Source organism: Sapajus apella, unplaced genomic scaffold (genome assembly GCF_009761245.1).
Source record: "Sapajus apella isolate SASKATOON/1434 unplaced genomic scaffold, GSC_monkey_1.0 scaffold2, whole genome shotgun sequence".
NCBI classification, from domain to species: domain Eukaryota; kingdom Metazoa; phylum Chordata; class Mammalia; order Primates; family Cebidae; genus Sapajus; species Sapajus apella.
In genome coordinates, this window is record NW_022436942.1 from 24,230,352 (window position 1) to 24,254,233 (window position 23,882).

General features: G+C 57.1%; 1 protein-coding gene and 1 long non-coding RNA gene across 3 annotated transcripts in view; one reads left to right on the forward strand and one right to left on the reverse strand.

Moving 5' to 3' along the window:
- Positions 1 to 13,031, reverse strand: part of LOC116561505 — a 42,725-nt gene extending 29,694 nt beyond the window's left edge. The window contains exon 1 of the long non-coding RNA XR_004273455.1: positions 12,959 to 13,031. This is a non-coding gene — a long non-coding RNA (uncharacterized LOC116561505). The remainder of the gene's footprint in view (positions 1 to 12,958) is intronic.
- On the forward strand, positions 1,463 to 23,664 carry KRT80 (keratin 80). 2 transcript variants are annotated; one of them, XM_032293249.1, is made up of 9 exons: positions 1,463 to 2,070; positions 8,044 to 8,252; positions 12,621 to 12,681; positions 12,977 to 13,072; positions 19,418 to 19,582; positions 20,005 to 20,130; positions 20,769 to 20,989; positions 21,471 to 21,526; positions 21,627 to 23,664. In XM_032293249.1, exons 1-9 carry the CDS (start codon positions 1,771 to 1,773, stop codon positions 21,659 to 21,661), a joined length of 1,269 nt encoding a protein of 422 aa, XP_032149140.1. In that variant the 5' UTR covers positions 1,463 to 1,770; the 3' UTR covers positions 21,662 to 23,664. The 2 variants fall into 2 exon arrangements, with proteins under 2 accessions (XP_032149140.1, XP_032149134.1); XM_032293243.1 differs by having other exon boundaries at positions 21,662 to 23,664.
- The last annotated feature ends 218 nt before the right edge of the window (positions 23,665 to 23,882 follow it).

Here is a 23,882-nt window from a genome sequence, read left to right on the forward strand (position 1 = left end):
ATTCATGCAAAGCATCTGGGACATACCTGATGTACCTGCTGTTTTTCTGCCCTTGGCAGAGCACAGATGCCAATCCTGCCCCCTCCCTTCCCCACAGAGCACACAGGGGTGACAGGGTGGGGGGCAAGGTGCCGTGCTTGACCACATGCCATTCGGATACCAGGCCAGAGTGAAGACGGTGGGAGGCCGAGGCAGCCACACAAGTGGGTGCAGAGTGGGGAGGGCAGCGCACCTCAGTCACCCGGCAGTGCCTCGCCACCATACCCAGCACCAGATCCTGCAATCAGGCTCAGGATGGACCCATGGCCTCTGGACAGGGTCCTGTGCCCTTGTGAGCCACAAGTGCCCAGTATGTGAGAAAGAGGTCTGCCCTGGGAGGTGGAGGCCCAGGTCCTGGCAAGTGGTTCTCCCCGTCAGGGGCTCTCTCTTCCTCTGGGCCCAGCAGGGGGCTGCTACCCCTTCCATCTCTGACCATCTCTGACTCTCCCAGACACACTCCTCTCGCTGCTCTGGCCCCTGCCACCCAGAGCAGGGGTAAGCCAGGTCCAAGAAAGACATGCAGTGCCAGCCACCAGGGCCAGAGCATCAGGACCATCAGGGTTACCCGCTGGTAACCCCCTGCGGGTAGAAGAGTGGGGTCTCAGGAACTGTGGGAAGATAGGGGGTGCCCTGGTCTGGGTGGGCCTCTGCTGCCCTGTGGGGGCAAAATGGTGTCTTTTGTATTTCTACTTCACGGATGGTGTAAAGGAGATCAAAGGAGGCAGAGAAGGAAGAGAGGGGAGGAAAGAGCCTGAGGGAGGCAAGAATTCTCATTGCCTCGGAGTAGAGCTGCATTCGGCCATAGCCATCACCCCTGCTAGACTCAGCGCCCGGAAGGCAGCACCATTTATTGGGGCCAACTTTGTCCCTTGTCCTCCACCAAGTGCTTTGTGTACGCTACCTCCTGTGACGTGGGTGTTTTCATCCCCACTTTATAAATGAAGACAAAAGTCAAGTCACATGCCCGAGGTCACAGGAGTGGCGAGCAACCCTGCTGAGTCTTGAACCCAGGTCTCACATTTCCAAAGCTGAGAGTGCTTGACCTTGACCATCTATGTCCTCCCAGCCTCTGAGACAGTGGCGTGTGCCTAGCAGGTCCTTGGCAAATGCTAAAGTGAAGGAAGGAAGGGGAAGATAAGCCAGGGAGACTCTTTGGCAGCTACAAAATAATACTAAGTGCTGTTTTCCAGTGCCAGGCTGGCACAGTGCCCAGGACAGCTGCCCTACACTCGGGAGCTCAAGGCCTACGCTTGCCTCATCTTTTCCAGAAGTATGTGAGCCCAGGTACGTCAGCCTTCAGGTATGCAGTGAGGTCTGTGGGGAGGCGCTTTCTCTTCTCTCCTTCTTCCTTGAATGGGCCTTTCTTTTGCCAACTCCCCACCCCCAACCCACCCAGCCAGCACAGCCTTGGCCCCCTCCCCAGAGCTACGCCTGCTTTCTTGGAGGTGGAGGGTGGCTGTGGACCAGCCCCCTAAGCAAGGCAGATGCCTGTGGGGAGGGAGCCCTGCATGCTGCGGGGGGAGGGGCAGGAGCACCACATCATCCAACAGGTTGGTCAGGCTGGGAGGCGTCCCGCCCTCCTGCAGCTAATGAGCACTGTGCGACAGGTGTCTGCTCCTCAGTCCCCAGCCTGTTCCAGCTGTGACCAGAGCGACCAGAGCCCGCCTCTCACTGCCACATCCCCGAGGCTCACTCGCTCATCCCCCTCTCCTGCTTCCGGCCGGGGGCGCCATGGCCTGCCGCTCCTGCGTGGTTGGCTTCAGCAGCCTCAGCAGCTGTGAGGTGACCCCGGTGGGCAGCCCCCGGCCTGGAACCTCAGGATGGGGCAGCTGCGGGGCCCTTGGGCCGGGCTTCAGCTCCCACAGCCTCACAGGCTGCTCGTCAACTGGCACCATCCCCAAGGTGACTGTGAACCCCAGCCTGCTGGTACCCCTGGACCTCAAGGTGGACCCTGCTGTTCAGCTGCAGAAGAACCAAGAGAAGGAGGAGATGAAGGTCCTCAATGATAAATTTGCCTCCCTGATTGGCAAGGTGAGCACAAGTCGGGATGGGGGGGTCCCGAACATGAAGGTCTGCCAGGCCCCGGGCAGGTAGCCTGGCTCTGTTTCCCTGAGCATCGATCACCACGCCCCACCCCCGTGCCCAGCCAATGGAGAGGCGGTAGCCTCTCTCTGAGCAGGGGCTGGAGGAGGGAAGTCCCTGATCCATCCTGGCATAGGGGGAGAAAGGGACCCCAGTATGGCCTTCGAGGGATGTCTAGATGATAACATACTACATGGTCTGGGGTCACCCACCACCCAGGCAGGGAGTGGGAAGGAGCCCCTAGTGTGGCCAGGGGTGCCCTCTCGCAGGAATGGCTGATGGAGGTGTGCTCTGTGTCCTACTCTGAGGCAGGTGAATGGGGAGATGGCCTTCCAAGCTCCACACTCCTGTTCATCCCTCAGGCCTCTGGCCCCGCAGCATCTCTCTCAGCTGCCCCAGTAGAAGAGCCGGTGGGGTGGAGGGGGCGTGTGGGGCTGTAGGAAGGAGGCTGCTTCCCAGACTGCTGCGAGGTTGCAGCTCCGGTGTCAGGAGATAGGAATGCAGGGGACAAGGCCTCGAGTCAGAACCAGGCAGCCCGCTGGTCCTTCCCACACCCCGCACCCCGACTCCCGCCTGACTGCAGGGAGCAGCACGTCCTCGGCATCACAACCACACTTCCTAGACTCCACTGCCCGTGGCCGGCAACAGGTCTGGGGCACCCGTGTCTATCTCTGCTCCCAGGGCAAGGGAGCGCCCAAGGAAGTCCTATCCACTTCCCAAATCTGCTCTTTACTTATCTTCTCCAAGAAACCCCTCCTGACTCTGCACCCTCCTGCCTTACTCAGGAATAATCATGATAGTACCAGCAGCCATCACTAATTGCTGACTATGTGCCAGGCACTGTGCTGATGCTTTTCATGTTCACCTCTATTTCTCTCAACAACCTTATGGGAGAAGGCAATTTTATGCCCATATCACAGATGAAGGAAACTGTGTATTTCTGACCCTCCCAGTAAGCAGAGGTCCAGCCTTCAGGCCCTGGCTTAGTCCTCATCTGCTCTTGGCCTCTGAGTCTGTGTTCCTCTGCATGTTGCTGGTTGCTCCCGTAAGGTGGGAGCTCACGGAGAGGGGCAGAGGGAAGAAAGGAACATGCCTTGAGCATCTACAGGGAAATTCGGGGAAATTCAAGCCACACGGCTACCCTGCAGTGGCTGTTATTTTCCCAGCGGTGCAGATGAGGAAACTGAGGACCGGCAAGGCTAAGTGCCTTGCCCAAGGTCACACAACCAGCAGGTAGCCATCTGGATTTGAACTCAGGTCTGTTGAGACACGAAGTCAATGGCCTCTGTGGGGGGAATCTTTTCTTTCCCTCTTCCATTCATGTGCCTAGACCAGAGTTTCCTCATCGACACCTGGGGTACCTCTGAGTATGCAGAGGGAAAGGATCACCATCTATCCAGCATCCCTTGCCCCAGTCCTAGCTGCACAGAGCCCTGCACTGCTGGGCTGGTTCTCGCTTTAAGAGCAGCCCAGCTGCCCTGGGGAGGCAGGTCCCTGCAGAGCCACCTTCTCACCAAACCCAGTTTAATCCCTTAGAAGGAATGCTCCACTGAGCTATGTAATTTGGCTCCAATGGGTGGCTTTTCTCCCGTGAACACCAGCACTGTTATCACCCTGTGCCACTGCCACGGGGATGGGAGCACAGGGAGGAGGCCCTCAGGGTTGGGGTCCTGTGCCCAAGACCAGGGCGATGCCCTTGAAGTTCTTTAGCAGAATTGGAGCCTCCCAACCCTTAGCCTTGACCTTGCGATGGGGTGCCCTTCAGGGTGGGAAATGGGGAGCTGCGGGTGCCAGCCCTTTGGGGGCCCTGGTTGCAGGACCTCTGCCCCAAGGAGTCCAAGCTGACTCTTCAACTATACGAAAAAGATGTGTTAGCCCCACCCTTACCTTGCCTCCTTGTGGAGGCTGTGAGGACCCAGGTGGAGGCAGGCAGTGGTTCAGATGTGAAATCTGGAGCAGCACTGCGGGGTTGCAATCCCAGTCCACCACTGACCAGCTGTGTCATCTCAGGCAGGTTATTGAACCTCTCTGTGCCTCAGTACACATTAGGTTAATGGGCTCGTCAGAATCAAGTGGGAGAATTTTTGAAAAGCCCTTAGAACATACCTGGTACATGTTAAGTGCATTATAACTGTTAAATAAAAAATGAAATCAATGGGGCTGGCCCCGGGAGCGGCTAGCACCCAGTTAGCCCCTTCCAGGCAGGAGCCTGGAGAAGAGGTGGGGAGAGGCTCCCTGCTGGACAGAGGAGTGAAGGAACTCGGTGGGCAGGGGGTACAGCACCGGGCTGTTGAGCAATGGATGGGCCCAGAGGAAGGCCTGGGATGAGATGCCGTGACCAGCGGGTGGGGGCTCTGGGCAAAGAGAGGAGAGGGGCAGGGGCCTTCTGGCTCCACCTCGTCCTGGGCCCTCTGAGGCACTGAGATAAGCCCGGGAGCCCTGAGGAGGAGCAGAGACTCTCAGGAGGTGGCAGAGGCCCCGGAGCCATGTGGTTTCTTCCACTTGCTGGCTGTGTTTTCCTGGGCAAGCCATTCGCCCTCTCTGCGCCCCAGATTCCATTGCTCCGCTCTGCTCTGCCAATGGCCCTGAGCTCGTACCAGTGGAAGAACCGGTGAGGCCATAGTCATGGGATGAAGGGGGATGAGGAGAAACAGCAGCAGGAGAGGTCAGGGGAGGCAGGGAGGGGGCAAGGCCGACCTCCAGTCGAAGCTGCTGGCTGGGCTACTTGCCTTCATACATGGCAGATAGGACAACAGAGGGCATGGAGAGTGGGGCAGGAGGCAGCACTGCCTAAGGGCATCCTGGGGAGGCTGTAGAGAGCAAACCCATGAGCAGTGGTAAAATGCCCAGAGACAGAGGGGTGGAGACGATGTCTTCACCGAGGCCTGTGGGATCTCTGGAAGGACTGAAGTCAGCCCTCCCCCTGCCTGTATGCAGAAAAGCACAAACCAGCCACTCCTGATGAGACTTCGAGGCTCCCTGGCCAAAGCCAACATCTGGCTAAAACCCGGGGATTCAACGCCCCACTCTGAGGAATGGGACCTGCATGGCCTAGAGGCACTGGCCTGTAAGCTGGGGACCTCTGAGACATCTGGGCTGTCTCCCTCCTGGAGCTCCAGTTCCCCTACAAAACAACATGTCTCTCCCCTAACCTCAGCCCCCGACCTGGCCCTACTTTTCAGCTGGGCTTCAGTTTCCTCACCTGTAAAATGGAGAGGTCCCTGCTGCAGTTGCTACTGTATGATCTAAGGGCAGGGGGCGCGCACAGAACAGAGAGGAGGAGGAATCAGAGGCAAAGGCTCGGCAACCTTCATGGGTGTGAGGCAATTAACCTGGCACCTCTCAGGGCGCCAGGATTATCAGCCCTCCCTAGGCCTTTGCTCTAAGAGGGAGGAGGCTTTCTACAGGGAAGGTCCTGGGTCAGGGATGAGTTTCCATCCCCACCCACTGAGACAACCAGAGACTCCCCCAAGGGCAGTAGAACACGGGGGGATGTCCCTAATCCCCTAAGACCACAAATGCCTTCTGGCTGGACTGGCTGGCCAAACGAACACCATGTCCCAGCGAGCTAGTGCTGAAGCATAGGGAATTGAGGTTAGACTGAAGGAAGAACTTCCTGGTGCGAAGATTTTTCTACTCATGGGTGGAGGAAGAAGCCTCACATCTCTCCTCTCACTCCACCCTCAGTGTAAACATGGGGCTCCTGCTTGTCAAAACGGAAGGAAGGTGGGGTGAGCAGATACCTGCCCCCCCAGCGCTCCCTCTCACACACATAAGGCAGGGCAGAAACCCTCTTGACCTCCATCCCTACTGAACCTGTTTGGCTGTGAGTGCAGCAGAGAGCAGGCTTAAGGTTGGCTTCAAGCAGAACCTACCAGTACAGATACGCAGGGGAATGGCAGCCCACAAATACTGTCAAATGCCATGATCCAGTATTCCTGCTGCCATTGTGTACTGTGAATGACAAAGGGTCATCAGAGCATTTCAGGAAAAACAAGGACACCCTGAAGAAGCAGAGCAGAGGGAGAGAGGCAGTCTTCACCTAACGCTTCGGGAGCCCACCAAGGTGCAGAGTGGGCAATGGCCATCAGATGGGCCTGTCTGGGAAGCTCGGCCACCAAGTTGCTTTGTGACCCTGGAGAAGTCACTTGATACCCCTGGCCTCCATTGCCTCCTCTGTAAATGAAGGGCCAGCCCAGTTGATCCAAAAGGCGGCTGACAATTCTTTCAGGCTACGATTCTGGGAGCCTGGGCCAGCAGCACCAGCAGTGGCGGGAGAAGGCCCAGCCACTCACCTGTGGCCATAGTAAGCATCACTGGGCTGGTTATCACCACATCCTCATGACAAACAGCCCACACTGACAGGAGCCAGGCCCCAGCCGGGCCTCCCACCCCATCCCCTACCCACATCCCTGACGCTGATGGGGTAGAGGCCCCAAGGGGGAGCAGATTGCTCCCAGTGTGACGGGGAAAGTGATGGGTCAGGACACATGAGAAACAGGTAAATTGCGGACCTTTCAAGATATGGATCACGGAGGGCTTCCTGCAGGAGGAACAAATGGGAAGGAAAGGAGGGCCTGGTGATGGGGAGGAGAGTGCCTGAAGGAGGCTGGAGCCCAGAGAGGACAGGCAGGGTGGGGAGGAAGGAGGCAGTGGGAGTCCCAGGCTGAGCTGGGCTGGACTGGGTGGAGGGAGGGAGAGGACCTCGAAGGACCCTGCCAGCAAGAGGCATATGGGAGGCCGAGTTTGCGAGGAGCAGCAGGGCTGAGAGCCCTCCCAGGATTTCACCTCAAGGCAAAACTGTCCCTAAATGGAGGCAGAGGCCAGCCCAGGAAGGGTAGCTGGGGTCCCAGGGCCTACAGGGACTCCGGCAACACACAGGAGGCATGTATCATAGTGGCTAAAACATTCTAAACCCAAAGTGCCTGGATTCCAGGCCTGTCTCTGCCACTTGCTCATTTCGTGACCTTGGGCAAGTTCCATCACCTCTGGTTTCCTCGTCTGCAAAATGCAGCTTATAACAGTACCCACCCATGGGGGTGCTGCCGGGAGCATTTCGAGCGAGGCCTGGCACTCAGCAGGGGCCACATGAGCACTTGCTGTTGCCCCTTTCCCAAAGCACATCCCCAGGTGTCCCCTCAGTCTCATGGGGAGGGTGGCGGGTCAGGACAGAGGAGGAGCTGGTAAACTGAGGGTCTCGGTGCTGGAGGGAAATGGGACTCTTTCAACATATGAGTCACAGAGGGCTCTGGCAGGAGGGAGCTGGAAGAATAGGGAGGAGGGAGGGCCTGGTGATGGGAAGGAGAGGAGAGAGGACAGGCAGGGTGGGGAGGTCGCAGGGGAGCCCCAGGCTGAGCTGGGCTGGACTGGATGGAGGGAAGCAGAGGACCATGCAGGCAGGTGTTTTCACTCCTAACTTCTAGCTGGGGAAACGGAGGTTCAGAGAGCCTGTGTCATCCAGAGGATGAGCACTTAAGCCCAATACTAACCAGGCCCTGCCCTGCTGAGTTTCCAAGACAAGAGGAGACCAGGCTTGTCATGTCGGGAAGGGGGCAGAAGGGCCTCTGACACTCCACGTTCCCTGGGTTCTCCCACCCCAGCCCCAGGCAGGCACAGAGAGCCTGTCGCATGCTTGGCACCCTCACCCTCGTCCCCACTCCCTCTGCCAGCCCTGCCCTGCCCTCCCCTGGAAGCCTTTGCTAATTGGCTCCACCTTGCCCCGATCCTGTCCTTATCTTACCATCTTCAGTTTTAACAATCAGTCATTGGAGATGCGTTCTGCTGAGTGAGGGCCCTGGGTGGTGTGCACAGATGAGCTGCCACTTCCCAGGGAGTCCCCCAGGGGCTCTCGCTGGTCAGCCCGGGACCTCAGCCCCCGACTCGTCCGCACCTGACCCCTTCGCCACCCTCCTGCTCTCCCAGGTGCAAGCCCTGGAACAGCGCAACCAGCTGCTGGAGACACGCTGGAGCTTCCTGCAGGGCCAGGACTCAGCCGTCTGCAACCTGGGGCATCTCTACGAGGAATACCAGGGCCGGCTGCAGGAGGAACTGCGCAAAGTGAGCCAGGAGCGGGGGCAGCTGGAGGCCAACCTGCTGCAGGTGCTGGAGAAGGTCGAGGAGTTTCGAATCCGGTAGGCAGAGCCCCATGGGAGCCGTGAGCAAGGCCAGAGGGCTGGGACCAAGCTATGCTAAGATGGGAGGCACTTAAGCCAGAGAAAGAAGAAAGACGTTCTGGAACATTTCTCTACCTATTTATGAGGGTCTGTGCCAGGCAGTGTTCTAAATACTGAGGCTATGGCTGTGAACCTACAGCTGCCCCCTCCCTAATAGCGACTCTTGCCACAAAGTCAATCTTGCGCTGGCTCCCAGCTAAACCCGTGCCTGCTGGCCCTTGGGCACGATCATAACCCACCCCCTGCCTCGAGTAGCTTCCTCCTGTACCTATGAGCACACTCGCTCTTGCCCACACGTTGCTCTGGCAATGGGAAGTTACGTTACTAGCTAGAACAGATGGGTTTCTGATTTAGATGTGGCTTTAGATTTTGATCTCAGTTGGGTTGGAAAGGAGAGGAAAACCACCAGGATGCGGGCAGGGGATGGAAAGAGCGGGGTTCATTTGAATAGAGAAGCAATGCACGCCAGCCATCGGGGAGGCTTGGAACGAGACAGATACGGAAAACAGCCTCAGTATGCAAGGCACCTTTACAACTTGGTGGGCAGACAGACAGACAGACAGACAGGGGCTGGGCAGTACATCCCAGCATTTACGGACCAAGCTTGGGCATTAGAACAGGATGAGGTTTCATCTTTGCCCTCACCCATCACTAGCTTTGTGACCTCCAGTAAGTTGCTTCATATCTGAACCCGTTTCCTCCCATGTGAAGTGGGAATGACGATGGTTGATGGCAACCTCAGGTAGTTATCTAACCTAAGGAGGGAGTTGAGAGTGTGGCACGGCGGCTGGCAGTTATGAACAGCAGGTTTTTTCTATCCTTAGAAGGCCGAAGTTCTCAGCACATAGCAGGTCTTTGACACGGATTTGCTGAACTGAATTTTCCAGTCTAAAAGGCAAACCTGGTCACTCGGACTGCTTAGAGGAGAGGTGACCCTCTCTGGCCAGGCAGTGGGCAGTGCTTCAGGAACAAGGAGGCTGAGGCAGAGGAGAGTGGCTGTGCCCTGCACCCACCTCCTTGGGTCTGGTCTCCTTGCAAGGAGACCGCCAGCCAGGGTGAGGGGAGGATGGTGCAGGCTGAACCCCTGGCCTCCCTCCTGCAGTGCTGTGGCCCAGTCCCAAACCCTGCCAATCCAAGGTGAGACTCACAACCTCCAGAACAGCTGGCCAGGGCTGGAGGGTGGAGGGCACCTGTCCAGGAGTCCAGAGACCCGAGCTGTGGCTGAGTTTGGCCATCGCCTCTCCCCAGCCCTGCTCTCACAGGCCTAGGGAAGTACACAGGGCATCTGAACACCCCTCCTGGGAGCCCCAGCTTCCCAGCACCTGACTATGACTGGGTAGTCAGGTCAGTTCACCAGAAGCTGTGACCCACTTTCCTAATCCCTAGTAGATCTTCAGCCCTCAAAGGAACAGAGAATGCCAGAGCTAGAAGAAGTCCTGGATCCTCCTTTTACAGGGAAGGAAGCAGGCCCAGAGACGGCAGGGCTTGTCCTCAGTTACACAGCCTGGCATGCTAAGCCCCATCCCTAACCTCAGCCAGCCGCTGGGTAAGGCTGCTCCCACGAGCTCCACCAGATCACATCTATGGAAGCACTTCGTACTGGAAGTTCTATACACACACTACCTGTTGTGTTCATCTGGCTCAGCCCCCTCATTTGGCCTGCTGCCTGGTTTCTATCCGCCTGCTATCTGTCTCTACTGCTTAGGCTCAGAGCCTCTCTTCCTCTCTCTGGGTAGGGGATCCACCCAAGTTGGGAAGGAAGGACTGCGCGAACAGCCTGGCTGGAGGGCTTCTGGGTCTTCAGACCAGAGCCAGGGGAGCTACAGTGTGGCTGGCTATGCAGAGCCTAGAGCCCCAGGAGCCCGGAGACGCCAAGCCGAGCCCCGGGAGGGAAGGGCTGTGGCCTGTCTCTACAGAGCCGATGAGATCAGCCTCACTCACTCCCAGAAATAAACAAGCTGGGGTGGGGGGGTGTGCAGGTGTGACAAGCTAAAAAAGGCCTGAGAATGGGTTTGGGAGCTGGTGGCTGACAGACTGGCAGAGGACTGGGAGTGGAATAGGGGACCTAACCCTCTATGGGGACCCTCCAAAGGCTTTGAGGTTGCAGAACCCCAAGGATCAGCAGTCTACCCCTCCTATTTACTAAGGACGAAGCAGCAACTCAGCAAAGGGAAGCAACTTGCCCAAGGCCACACAGCAAGTGACTCAGGGATGCCACATACAGCTGTGCAAGCTGTGCACTGCACAAGAGTTCCTGGCTGAGGCGGTGGGTAGGGGCTGAGATCCAGTCAAGCATTAGGCCATCCGGACTGGTACAAGATCAAACAGCCAGTCAGGAAGGGGGCTTGTTTCTCACTGACACAAAGGCTGGAGATGAAATGGTATTGGCCTTAAAGAGACTGACTTTACACTGGAACCCAGGGTCCTGCCTCAGCCCAACGTTCCCCACTGTCCTCTCCCCTGGGGCTCAGGGCTGGCTCCCACCCCACCCACACAGCCCACCTAGAGGTCCAGGGCCAAGGCAGACCTGGCCTAGGCAGGACACCATGAGGACGTCCTCTCAGTCCACACTCCTGGTGTCCTTCTTCACCAGGGGAGGCTTCCCAGGGCAGCTGCCAGGCCCCTGTCCCCATCAACTCACCTGCCTATGTTCCCCCAGGCGGGTGAGTGGCACAGAGTCAGCCACCTGTGCTCCGCAGCGAGGCTTCCCAAGCCGAGGCAGAGGGGCTGAACCCCAGCAGCTGCTGCCCCCCGCTGCAAGCACCCTGTGGGTTGCCCTATTTCATCCTCACAGCGCCGCTGTGATCATGGCCACAGTACATAGGGACTCACCCAGGGACACAGCTGGCTAGCAAGGAAGCCAGGATTTCAGCCCACGTAGCCTGGCTCCAGGCCCCTTGCTTCACCAGCACGCACTAGGAGCCCCCAGCCCTTCTTTGAGCCTCCATTTCCTCATCTGTAAAATGAGACCAATGGGACTTCCCTAACTGGGGGCCCTGAGGGCCACAGGCAACAGTGCAGATGAAGCCCCTGGTGCCTGTCATTCCCCACTCAAGTCCCATTTTGTTCTCTCTGGGAATGCCTAGACAGCAGAACGTTCTCCTGGGCCCACTCCTCTGTCCAGATCCCCAGGACCTGCACCATGATGGCCCCTAACAGACTCTTGGCATCCAAGGCAGTGGCCAGGGAGGGTGTGGGCCCCAGCACGCTGAGACCAGAAACCCACGTGCCCTGCAGTTGAGTCCACGCCCCTCAGCCTCTCGGGTGGCCTGGTGGGAGAGAAGAAGGCATGAGGGAAGCCAGATGCAGACAGCTCACATGGGTGATGAGTGACGTGGCCCTGCTGGGAGGCCAGGGCCTGAGGTAGGCAGGCAGCTGTAATGAGAGCCTCCAGTGATTCAGGCATTCCCTGAAAAGGAAGGAAAACAGAGCTGCTGAATCCCCACAGCCGCAGGGGCCAGCGAGAAGTCTGGGGCCAGCAGACACCCGCCCTGGGGGCTGAGACAAATGTTTTGACTGGAGGAAGACGGTCAGGCCAGGGATCTGGGGTCCCATCCTTCCCATTCAACAGTGTCCTTGTTCCAAACACAGGTGGGCATGAGTGAGGAGAAGTCCAAACCGAGAAGAGCGTTGCGCTTTGTAGAGTACGGCCTCTGTGGCCTGTAGCTAGCTGTCACTGCATCGGGGTGGCTTTGTCAGCCCCCTGTACACATGGGCGCACATACCCCTTAGAGACAGGAAACCAAGGGAGGAGGGTTGAAGCAACTTGCCCAAAAACACACCAGGGGTCCATCTGACAGCAAAGTTCACGCTCTTCTTATCCTCCCTTTGGAGGGAACATGGTGGGATGGTGTCCTACCAGCTCACAAAGCAGAGGGGAGGTGACTGGGGCTGCAGGGAAGGCGTGGAGATGGGAGAGGTGAGGTGTGAGCAGGATGCTCCCAGCGGACTTGATTGAACCCGAGACTGTCAGGGAAGGAGGTCGGGTAAAGATGAGGGGATAAAGTGCCAGGGTGAGGGGCTACAGAGTCAGGGAGGCCTCCTGGAGGAGGTGGATGTGGAGCAGAGCCAGGAAAGGGAAGAAGCTGCTGGGAGAGGGCTGGGTCATCAGGAAGGAGGGGGGAATGGGAAGCCAATGCCAGGAGGTCGGGGAAGAGAGAGAGGACCCGTCATAGAAGACGCAAGAGGGAGAAGGACGGGCTGCTTTTTTCTAACTGGCAAGAGACCCCAAGTGGGATAGCAGAGGCCCTGAGCCCCAACCAAGGGGAGTTCACTAGGCCCAAGCCCCAACCACATCCAGCTGAGCCACACCTCTCTCCCTCCCAGGTATGAGGATGAGATCTCCAAGCGCACAGACATGGAGTTCACCTTTGTCCAGCTGAAGAAGGTAGCCTGCCCAGCCCGCCCCAGGGACTCCTTCCTCATGGGCACTGGGCCCTCTTTCCCTCCAGATCACCTGCTCTCCTTTATGCCCAATCAAAGCCCTCAGAGGCTTAAGTCCCAAGACCAACAGATAGACAGGGAAATACCTCCATCCCCATCCAGCTCCTTTTTCCAGGCTTTGAGCCAGATCTCCTCTGGAATCACCCCCACTCTCACCCAGCAGGCAGTGTCCCCAGCCCACTCTTGCCCTGGGACCCTCCATTCCCTCTCCCACCACTCACTCGTGCTCCCAACCCCAGGACCTGGATGCAGAGTGTCTTCGTCGGACTGAACTGGAAACCAAGTTAAAAAGCCTGCAGAGCTTCGTGGAGTTGATGAAAACCATCTATGAGCAGGTGAGTGACACGGGGCCAGTGTCCTGCCAATCCCAGAGCTGGCTGGTCTGTGGGTAAAGGTCACCGGGGACGCACAGCCATCCAGCGGGGCATGGAGCCTCCAACAGTCACTTACAATTTCCAGCCACAGCAGAATAATTTCCTGAACCCCTTCCTGTGATGATGTCACTAATCCTGCATGAGCCCTGGCCATTCAGCTCATGGAACACGGGCTGCTTCCCCAAAGGCCACTCTTTGGAAGAACGGTATCTTTGTGTGCCAGAGTACTGAGGGTCTTGGGGGACCAAGTGCCTCTGGCAAGGGTCAGGAGGCTGGCCTCAGGGGCATGGATCCCAGGGGCCTGGAACCAGCATTCTGATTGAACTGACCTCTGTCTAATCCCTGTAGCCTAAACCACAGGCACCCACGGTACTAGTTCTGATAGGCCTGCCTTTCCCTCTTCCCCATTTTTGGCTAATGATCTGGTAAATGCAGGCAGAGGAAACGGTCACATTTGTTTCCTAAGTCCTCAGCCGGGCCCGGTGCACAAGGGCCCAGAACAGTGTAGCCTGCATTGGCACAGCCGTCAGATGGGCACAGCCGCTGGCTTCTGCGCATTGCTCCCCCATGCCAGCTGCTGACTCCCAGGCCCCCTTTAGGATATGCATCCTCCTCTCCACACCGCTTCTTTCAGGGGTGAGGAGGTTTAGGGTGGTGCTCCTGGGCTAAAGCTGCTTCCACAGAGGTCTTCAGCTCAGCTAGGAAGGGGCAGCCCCACTACGGGGGATAACAGGGCTTGGCTGCCTAAGTGCCTCACACTGCTGGCGCCGAGCTATGGCACTGCAGCCAAGGTCAAGGCAGAGATCAAAGCCGCCACCACAATGTAAAGATTCTGCCAAAACGGCCCTCTGGTCTGCTGACCACAGCTTCACGCCTGTGCCCTGTGGAAAGGAAGATCAGGCCTCGTGGCCCTGTCATGGGCCACGCTCCTTTCCAGCAGGCCCAGCCCACAGATGGGGCTTCCCTGGAGCTGAGTCTTATTTGTGGCCATGAGATGGAGCACAGGAGAGAGAACAGCAAACCCTTTGGAGCAGCAGGAAGGCAGCCGTCCCAGGCAGTCCACTCTCCCCACAGCCCTGAAAAGCTTCCTGGCCCTAGCAAATTTCTCCACAGCCAGGCCAGCCACTGTGGAGCTGACCAGGGCACGATGTCCACTGGCTGGGTGGGAACTGGGCTAGGGGCTCCTCTGCTCAAAGTCACTGTGGGCTGGACAGCCCAGACAGTCATCAGCAGGGCCATCTCCCATCTCCACTGGGCTGGATCTCCGCCACCCTTGCGCCTCCACCCACTCGTACAGCCTCTGAGAGGCTGAGCCTATGGGCGACTGCAGAATCGGCCGAGCCCAGGGGTTCAGAATCTGCACTCCACCTGCTCACTGAGTTCTTGGCAAGCTCAGAGCTCAAGCTCTAAGCCAGGACGCCGGCCCTGCAGCCGTAGAGACATAACTGGAAGAAGCCTGGGCACAACCGTTGATGTTCCTGAGCCTTGCTGGGTCACACCCCACAAGGCTTCTTGGCTCCTGCCCCAGTAAGCAGGCCTGTGGGTTCCCCTTGGATTTTGCAGACCTTGGACCCCAATCCCAGCTTGGCCTCTTTTTACTATTTCTGTGACTTTAGGCAAGTTATTTCCCCTCTCTGTGCCTTCGTGTCCTTATCTGTAGCACAGAGAGAGTAGCAGGACCAGCTTCAGATGGCTGTGAGGAGGACTCAGCCCGCTCATTCATTTAACAAATGTTTATTGCATGCCTGCTAAGTGCCAGGCACTGGTACCACAGCCTGAGCAAGGTCTGTTCTCTCAAGGAGGGCATGACTTACCTGAGAGAAGTCATAAGCAAGTTAGCAAATATCTGGACAAGACGGCTTCGCAGGGTGACAGATGCTGGGATGCAAAGAAACTGGGTGCTGCGCTGGAGCTGGAGGGAGGGTGGGGCCTCTCAGAGGTGGTAGGATCGGGTAGAGGCCCAAGGGTACTGGAGATGACACGAAAGAGCTGTGCGAAGCCCCTAAGGCAGGAGGGAGCCTGGCGATTAAAGGAAAAGAAAAAAGCCTCTGGTCAGAGCAGACAGGGCAGGGTGGGAGCCTTAGGTCAGAGACACCTCGCAGGGCTGGCTCATGACTTGGACCTCATTCTGAGTGTGACAGGCAGCCTCCGGTGCACACTGGGGCGGGGCGGCACACCGCGGGTTTCAGCTGTGGCTGTCCTAGCCTGAGCCTGCCATGAAGAAGGGCCTGCAGTGAAGGCAGTAGGGGCCCGGGCACCACAGCAGTTATTAGCACTTTTGGAAGCAGCAAGGTGGGGCTGAAACGTGAGGTTTGCGTTTCTCTCCATATACCGCTGCAGGCTAAGAGGGCAATGCTGACTGTTTGCCAAAAGGGTTCCCCATCCCAGGGGTTGTCTAAGCCAGTGCTGTCTGATAGAAACACAATGTGAACTGCCTATGTCATTTTTTCTAGTTGCCACATTTAATAACAGAAAAATTAATTTTAATATTTTATTTAGCCCAATATATCCAAAATGTAATTATTTCAACATCTACTTCATTGGACAGAACAGCTCTGAGCAAAGACTGTGCCAGTCACACCTGCCTCAGGTGGAAGAAAAAACTGGCAGAATGCGAGTGGCCCCGAAACTCTAGTTTCAACTTTGGTGCAGACACCAGATCAGAAATAGACACCCACCCCTGTGTCCCAGAAAATAGCCCCCTCCTGTCTCCAACACACATATGCATATGCACACACACGCACGCACACACGCATGCACACACACACAGAGCCAGGATCCATTCTGAAAAGCCCTTCCCAGCCAGCTGAGCAGGAGCTCACGGCTATGATCTGCTCAGGCCTCATCTACTGCAAACCCTCTGCGTCTCTCCTCCAGGGACACAGGCTGCAAGGTCCCCACAGCTTCTGAGGCACAGTCCAGTTCCCAAGTGTGTTTGGGGCCTGGCTGCATCCAGCTGGAATGCCACCTACCCCACCCCTAAGCTCTGGCTCCAGGGAGATTAGCTGTGGAATCTGCTGACAACCCCCTGCAACAAGGCACACCTTGTGGGAGGCCCTTCCCTGCAGAGAGAAGCCAGTGCTGCCTACATTTTCACAGGGAGGCTGCCCAGGGAACACTTCGTCTCAGCTTTCTCACTTTTACCAATTACCATAATAGAGAGTCCTTAACTACTGTTTAGTGAGCACCTAATGTATTCCAGACACTGTGCTAAGTGCTTTGGAGACTTAATCTCAGTTAATCCTCACGACAACTCTATGAAGTAGGGATAACGATGAAGAGAGCACGGATTTTGAACAGCTTGGATTTGAATCCTGGCTCAGTAACTGTGTGAACAGGAGCAGGCTATTTTAATCTCTATATGCCTCAGTTTTCCCATCTATAGAATGGGGACAATAATAGCATCTACCTCACTGGGCTGTCGTGAGGATTTGTTTTGTTAACATATCCTAAAATACTTAGAACAGTAACTGGCATACAATAAGCATTTCATGAACATTAGCTATTTTCAGCTCTATAATTGGACCCATTTTACAGATGAGAAAACCAAGGCTTAATCACATTTAAAAACTTGACCAGGGTCACCCAAATAATAAGAAGTGATAGTATTCAGAGAGTAACATTTTACTCTCTATTATCCCATAAGAGCCACGATCTGCCCCGATGTGGGGAACACAGTGAGGGTCCTCACACACAGCAGCCTCCTAAGGGAAGCCCTAAACTGTATTTTGGCTTAATTCTTACTCATTTGGAGGTGCACATGCTCTCCAGGTGGCCCGCCCTGTGGGGCACCTCCACAGCACACAAGCCAGCAATGTCATACTCTGCACAGCCCAAAGGGGCCTGCATGTCTGAACAGGTCTGCGGATGTTCTGAATGCTCCATCTCCTGCTTTTGTTTACCAAGCTCCTGCTTAGCCTGCCTGTTCCCAGAAAACGTCTCGCTGTCTTTTCGCCCTGACTGCGAAGTCCTGCTATAGTGCATCCTCACAGTGCACTGGCCTTTCCCAGGGCCAAGACAAATGCCAATTAGGCCCTCATGTAGAAGTGCGCTGGAGGGCTCTATCTGGGGGTGCCCACACCCACTGATGCCCATAATGTGTCAACCAAAACAGCCTCAAAGCTGCAACTCTGAAACTGTCCCCAGCCAAGCCCCAGCCAGGGTGCTGATGCCACGTGGGAAATGTCAGCTAGTGGCCGGGGCAGCGGAGGTGAGGCTGTGGAGACAATCAGTCTTATTCTGTCACGGACTGGGCCATCAGCCTGCTTTTGCCCAGAGATTTCTATTTTCATTTGAAGATCAACCAAAACCCCCCAGCAGGAAACACCCAAGGGTAGCTGGCCACTGACCTCAGGGTCCTGCCAGCTCCAGGATAGAGACAGTTATCCCCCAGAGGGACTTCCAGATGCCCGCCACTGCCCCACCATCCTTGTCACCAGGAGGCGCTGGTGGGCAGAGTCCCTTCCCCGACAGGCCTTTGCAGCTGCCCGCACAGCCCTAGCTGGCTCCTCATCCCTGTTGTCTACAGCTCAGAAGTCCAGCCTCCACCTGGGACAGAAACCAGAGGCCTCAGCACAAGCTCTCTGAGCAGAGCAGAAAGAGGGATGGAGGATCAGGAGAGGGCCCAGAGTCAGGAACCAGGGTCAGAACACAGTCAGGAACTAAAAAGCTGAGCCTGGATCCCAGCAGGCCTCTGGGTGCACCGGCCAGTTTGCAGGAAATATTGGGGCTGAAGAACACGTAGAACATCAGCATGGGGTACAATGATAAAACCCAGCTGTGAGGGACTCCACAAGGCAGACAGCCAATGTGTTCAATAAGAATGATTGCAAGGAATGGAAAAGAGAGAAACGGAGATTATAAGACACCAGAGACATAGGGACCAACTGCAGTATACGGCCTTGTTTGGATCCTGATTCGAACAAACACATTTAAAAAATGATGAGGCGGTCAGCAAAATGTGAATGCTGCCTGAAATGTGATGATTGAAAGAGGGGTCAAGGGTGGACTGTGAATGCCAGAAGGAGCACGATGTGCCTGTGCCCAGCGCCTGCCCCCTGCCTGGCCCCTCCCAGCCACTGACTTGATCAGTGGATCAGTGCGATGCTGGGTTGACTCCCCTCGCTCCTCCTTCCCACAGGGAGGCCCTACCCTTTTCAGCATCTCCAGGGCAAGCTGCCCGGGGCCCCTTGCAACCTCTTCTAGAGATCCCTGGTCCCGCTGCCTCTCTCCACACCCCTGAGCATTCTGGCTAGAAAGCTGCCAGGCTGCAGGCAGGAGATAAGGCCGGTCTAGGGCCAGAAAGACAGTGAAGAAGGTGTCAGCCCCTTGTCCCTGCCCACTAAGGCAGCCTCGCAGCAGCAGCAGCAGCAGGGGCTCTGGGGCCAACCTCGCCACTCACCCCTGTCTCCACAACATATTTGTGCCTCAGTTTCCTCCTCTGGGGCTGCAGCAGTGCCAGCCTGTCGAGGACATGTGGAAAGCACTCAGCACACAGTCCAGCCATAGGGAATTCCTCAGGGAAAGGTGGGTTTGGCCATTTCCAGAAGTCTCCAGGGATAGGGAGGAGCCAGTGAAAATATTGTGGTCATCCGGGCAACACCCCTTGGCTAAAGAGGGATCGGGCAGTGAGTCTCCAGGGGGACCCTGAAGTCAGAGCACCAGAGGCCGCGCCCAGCCCCTCACAGGCTGTTGGCTTTCAGTGGTACCAGGAGAGGACAGTGCAGGTTTGTCAGCCTCCAGCCCACCCCCACCCTGGTCACTCCCTGGCTTCCCTCACAACACTTCCAGATGAACTGAGCCACTCCTTTGCCAGACGTGGGGGCTCAGGGATGAACACAGCTCTGCCAGGCCCACAGGGAGCTGTTAGTGGAAGGGGCAGAGCTGTACCACACAGCACAGAAATAATGAAGCAGTGAGCAAAGGGGCCCGACTCGCGGCCCCAGAGCCTGACTTTTCGGGTGCTTTCCCATCAGCCAGGAGGAGGCTGTCCCTCCCAGGGAGAGGGCAGCAGGGCAGGCCGTGGGGAAGCTTACAGGGCGGCCTTTGGAGCCGACAGTCCCGGCCTGCCCTCCACTCAGAGAAGGAGACCATGGATGGGTAAGCAGCAGGCAGTGAGCTGCCTTCCGAGAGTTCTGGCTGGGGAGGCGTGGCAGGGAGGCATTCAGCCTACCATCATCTCTCCAGAGGGACAGGAAGGGGGCAGCTCCACTCTCTGCTCACCCCGGGGACAAAGGGACTGTGTGGGGCTGAGGGTCCTTGTGCCCTCCCCACCAGCCCTGAGCCCCCACATCTGTGCCCCGCCAGGAGCTGAAGGACCTGGCAGCACAGGTGAAGGATGTGTCAGTGACCTTTGGCATGGACAGCCGCTGCCACATCGACCTGAGTGGCATCGTGGAGGAGGTGAAGGCCCAGTACGATGCCATCGCAGCTCGCAGCCTGGAGGAGGCCGAGGCGTACTCTCGGAGCCAGGTGGGGCTGATCATGCAGGGCAGGAGCAGCAGCCTGGACAGCTCTCCGGGCAGCAGGAAGGGCCAGGCTGGCAATGGCTAAGGTCGCCTGCAGCTCTGTCATGAGAGTCTATGAGAGAGGAATGGAGAAGCACAGGGGTGGGGCGGTGGGGGAGACCGGAGAAGCTGGCCTGTGCCCTCCAGGCGGTGCTATTATCAGCAATGCCAGGCAAGATGTGGGCATGGCCCACAGGGCTCAGCTAGGGCAGCCGGGAGGAGGCCACCCAGAATGGGAGGTGGTAGGGGCAACAGAGGGAGCCTGGCATGGGGGTGGGCTGCAGAGTTGGAGATGGGAGTGGGCGATGCAAGAAAAAGCAGAGGCGGGAAACGGGTGCCGGGAGTGGCACTGAGCTGCCCCTCACTGAGACCTCCACACGCCTCCAGCTGGAGGAGCAGGCCGCCCGCTCGGCCGAGTTTGGGAGCAGCCTCCAGAGCAGCCGCAGCGAGATCACGGACCTCAATGTGCGCATCCAGAAGCTGCGGTCCCAGATCCTCTCCGTCAAGAGCCACGTGAGTATCTGGGGGACGCGCCTGGGGGCGGGGAGGAGAGCAGGGAGACAGTCATGTGTGCTGAATACAGGCAAGACACGACTGAGTGACCCTGGGTGGGTCACTTAGCACCTCTGTGCCTCAGTTTCCTAACCTGTCAAGTGGGATAATAGCACAGCCTTCTGAAGTAATTATGAGGATTATGTGAGCTTTGCATGCAAAAATGCTCTGTAAACTGGCCAAGGCTGCTGGAAGGTTAGAAAGCACCCTCTACCATGCACACCCAGAGCCCACTGCCTCCCTCTTGGGGAGGTTTAGGGGCCACTTAATCAAAGCCCCCCACCAACTACACAGAGAGGAGGGAGCAGAGGCCTAAGTCCCAGCTTCCAGTCAGAACAAGCCTTCAGGACCTGTAAGGACCGCGGGGAAGGGCTCCTTCACTGGCTTGTGATGCTCTCCTCCGGCCTTGGGAAGGTGTCTTTTCAGGTCTAACTGAACTTCCTCTTGCTGCGTGCCAACCCATTACCATACACGGTCATGCCATTGCTCAGCCCTCCCTCCCCACACCCACCCCACCAAGGACAGAGGTGACTCCTGGCCCTGGCCCGCTCCTCCTTCCCCTGCTTACTGACCCTTTCCTTCTGTCCTCCTGCCTGCAGTGCCTGAAACTGGAGGAGAACATCAAGGCAGCCGAGGAGCAGGGTGAGCTGGCCTTCCAGGACGCCAAGACCAAGCTGGCCCAGCTGGAGGCCGCCCTGCAGCAGGCCAAGCAGGACATGGCGAGGCAGCTGCGCAAGTACCAAGAGCTGATGAATGTCAAGCTGGCCCTGGACATCGAGATCGCCACCTACAGGAAGCTGGTGGAGGGCGAGGAGGGCAGGTGAGAGCCAGGATGGGTGAGGTGGGGCTGGAGGGGAAGGGGGGCTGCAGGCCCAGGCCTACACAAGTTCTACACAACAACTACCTGTTCTCCTTTCCAGCACGACACGGTGAGCCTGGCAGGCCTGGGTTCAAGCCCTGGCTCAGCCGCTTACAAACTGGGACCTTATCCCAGTTCATTTAATTCTGTTTCCTCATCTGGAAAATGGGCTGATAAACATGATTCACCTGTGGCAGGGATGATTCATGTGATTATGCATGCAAATGCCTGTCAACACTCAGTGCTATTAGCCATTTATGCCATGGAAAGGGGACAGAGGCCCAGAGACGACAAGCTGGCTAGCCAGGGTCACACAACAGGGCAACCCCAGGGATGGGAGGGACCACCAAGAATTGGCCTCCACCTGCCAGCTCCCAGGGGAGTTTAAGCCACCGGCGCTCCTCACATCCCATCATACCCACTCTCCTACCCCAACCCCCAGGATGGACTCGCCCTCAGCCACTGTGGTCAGCGCTGTGCAGTCCAGGTGCAAAACCGGTGAGTCCTCTTGCCCCAATAACCCATGGTGGGTGGGGGTTAGGGTGCAGGGGTATTATGATCTTAAAGGCATCATTTTAAGTGGCCCCCAAACCTCCAGCCCCTTCCCTCCCCTACCCCTTATGTTCCCTGTAGCTGCCTCCAGGTCAGGCCTCTCCAAGGCCCCCTCCCGGAAGAAGAGGGGCAGCAAAGGCCCTGTGATCAAAATCACTGAACTGTCAGAGAAGTACTTTTCGCAGGAGTCGGAGGTCTCGGAGTAAGGTGGCTGGACTCCAGGAACCCCAGGGCACTCCACTGCAGCAGAAGGGACTTAAGCTAGACTCAAGAAAGCAGCTTGAAGCCTCTAGGTTGGGAGAAGAGGCAAAACCTACCACTGAACCGAGCGGAGGAGGGTTGGAAACTGCCCGCCATTTTGTGGGCTGTCAGGGCGGGAAAGGAGCATCACCAGCTGCTCAGAGCCACTCCACTGCATCTCAGCCTCTTGCAGCACCAGCCTTCCAACCTTCTGGCTGGAGGTGCTCCTGATGGGTGAGCCGGAATTAGGGGTCAGTTTTGTCTCTATCTCCTCGCTCCTCTTAGGCTCCTCCTCTGGCATCGTGCTCTTCCAAGGCCCCTCTGACTCTTGCCCAATCCTTGCCCTGGACTCCTATCTCAAGCCTTGCCTTGCCTTGCCTCTGCTTTGGAACTGAGGCTGGGACCCGGCTTCCTCACCTATGGTCTGGGGCTGAAGAGGACGGTGTGGGCCCTGTCCTATATCTGGAGTTCCTGGGAAGACTGGATGCTGAAGACTCTTGGCTTTCCTGTGCTCCTTGGGCTCCCCAGAGACCTGACAGTATTAGGGAGTGAAGGGAGGAGGGGCCCTGGGTGTTTGGGACCTGAGCCTAAGCCCTGGAGATCAGCCAGGAACACCTGTGCCCCTCCCCGCTCCTGTGGGTCCCTCCTACTAGGCCATAGTCAGAACTAGAAGGGTTGCCCCCAGCCAGCTCCCAGACCTTCTCCAGAAGCGATTCTTGCCGTAATCAACTCCCTGGGAGTGGAAGCCAGAGGGCAGCTTGAGATTAGGGAGGAGCATCAGATCCTCCTTCCACCTCCCTGCCATGCAGGTGTCCCACCCAGCCTGGGATCTGAGCTCTCTGCCCCTAGCCCAGGTTGTTCCCAGCCTGAACTCTTGGCTTTGGTGCACCAGATCCTGGAGACCTCTGGTTCCATCCTGCCATGAGGTGAAGCCCCAGGCCCACTTCCCATGAGTCCCACTTCTCAGAGCCTCTGTTCTCCTCTCCATTGGGCCAAACAGCCTGGCCCCCCATCCTTGGCATTCATGGAGGAGCCCAGGAACTCCCCACACCTATGGGGTTAGAGCTCCTCCTTCCTTCTCACTCCGTTCCCTTCCTCCCTCCATGCCCACTCCCCCTGCCTCTGGCAGTCCAGGAAGAAGGCACAGTCTAGGCAAGTCTGGGAGCCTCCAAGCCCTTGAGGTCTAGCTGTGGGGCCCAAATGACAGCTTGACAAGGGATCTCCAGAGAGGAAAATTCTGCATCCCATCAGAAGACAGGGGTGTTGGCAGGCATACTCTTACCTGCTCTCGGCTCTCAACTCAGGGGCTTGTGGAGGCATCCCAGCAGCTCCAGCCTCCCGCTGCAGAGCTTCCTTCCCTCCTCTCTCCTCTCCCCTCCCTGCCCCTTGCCTCACCTCCTCTTCTAGACTCCGTTGGGTTCATTCATCTCATTTTCCAGGACATGCTGGCCAGAGGTCTGGGCCCACCCCAGGCCTCAAGGCCGTCCAGGCCTGCGGGGAGCACTGGCAGGTTACTGACTCTCTGGCCATGGGAACTCAGACATTCTCAACCCTGAAGTCCAAAAGAGGGTGCTGAGCAGTGCTTTTCCTCAAGCTCCTCGTTGGTTTCCAAGGGAGCAAATCCTCAGTGGGGATACAAGATATATAAAGTATATATTATTTTTTCATAACTTATGTGGCTTTTAACTTATTGCTTCCCTTCCTGTTTCTGCATAATCAGTCTGTATGTACCATCTGGGTAGATCATATGTGTTCCAGCCACCTCACCTGATGGGCGACCTTGGGGCAATGTCCCCTTCTCCCTGCCACAGGATGAATAAATGTTGAGATTTGTCCATGGATAAAGCTGTGCGTCTGTTTTTATCTCCCCTCTCAGGACCTGTCAGTCACTGTCAATCAGGCTGACTATGGAACCATTAGTAATTCTCCAATTAAGGGGAAAAGAGCCCAGAGACCTAGTTATACCTTCAGACCAATGCAGCTTGGACACGCAAAGGCCTCCTGTCTCACCATCTGATATGGTTTAGATGCTTGTCCCCTCCGAATCTTATGTTAAAATGTA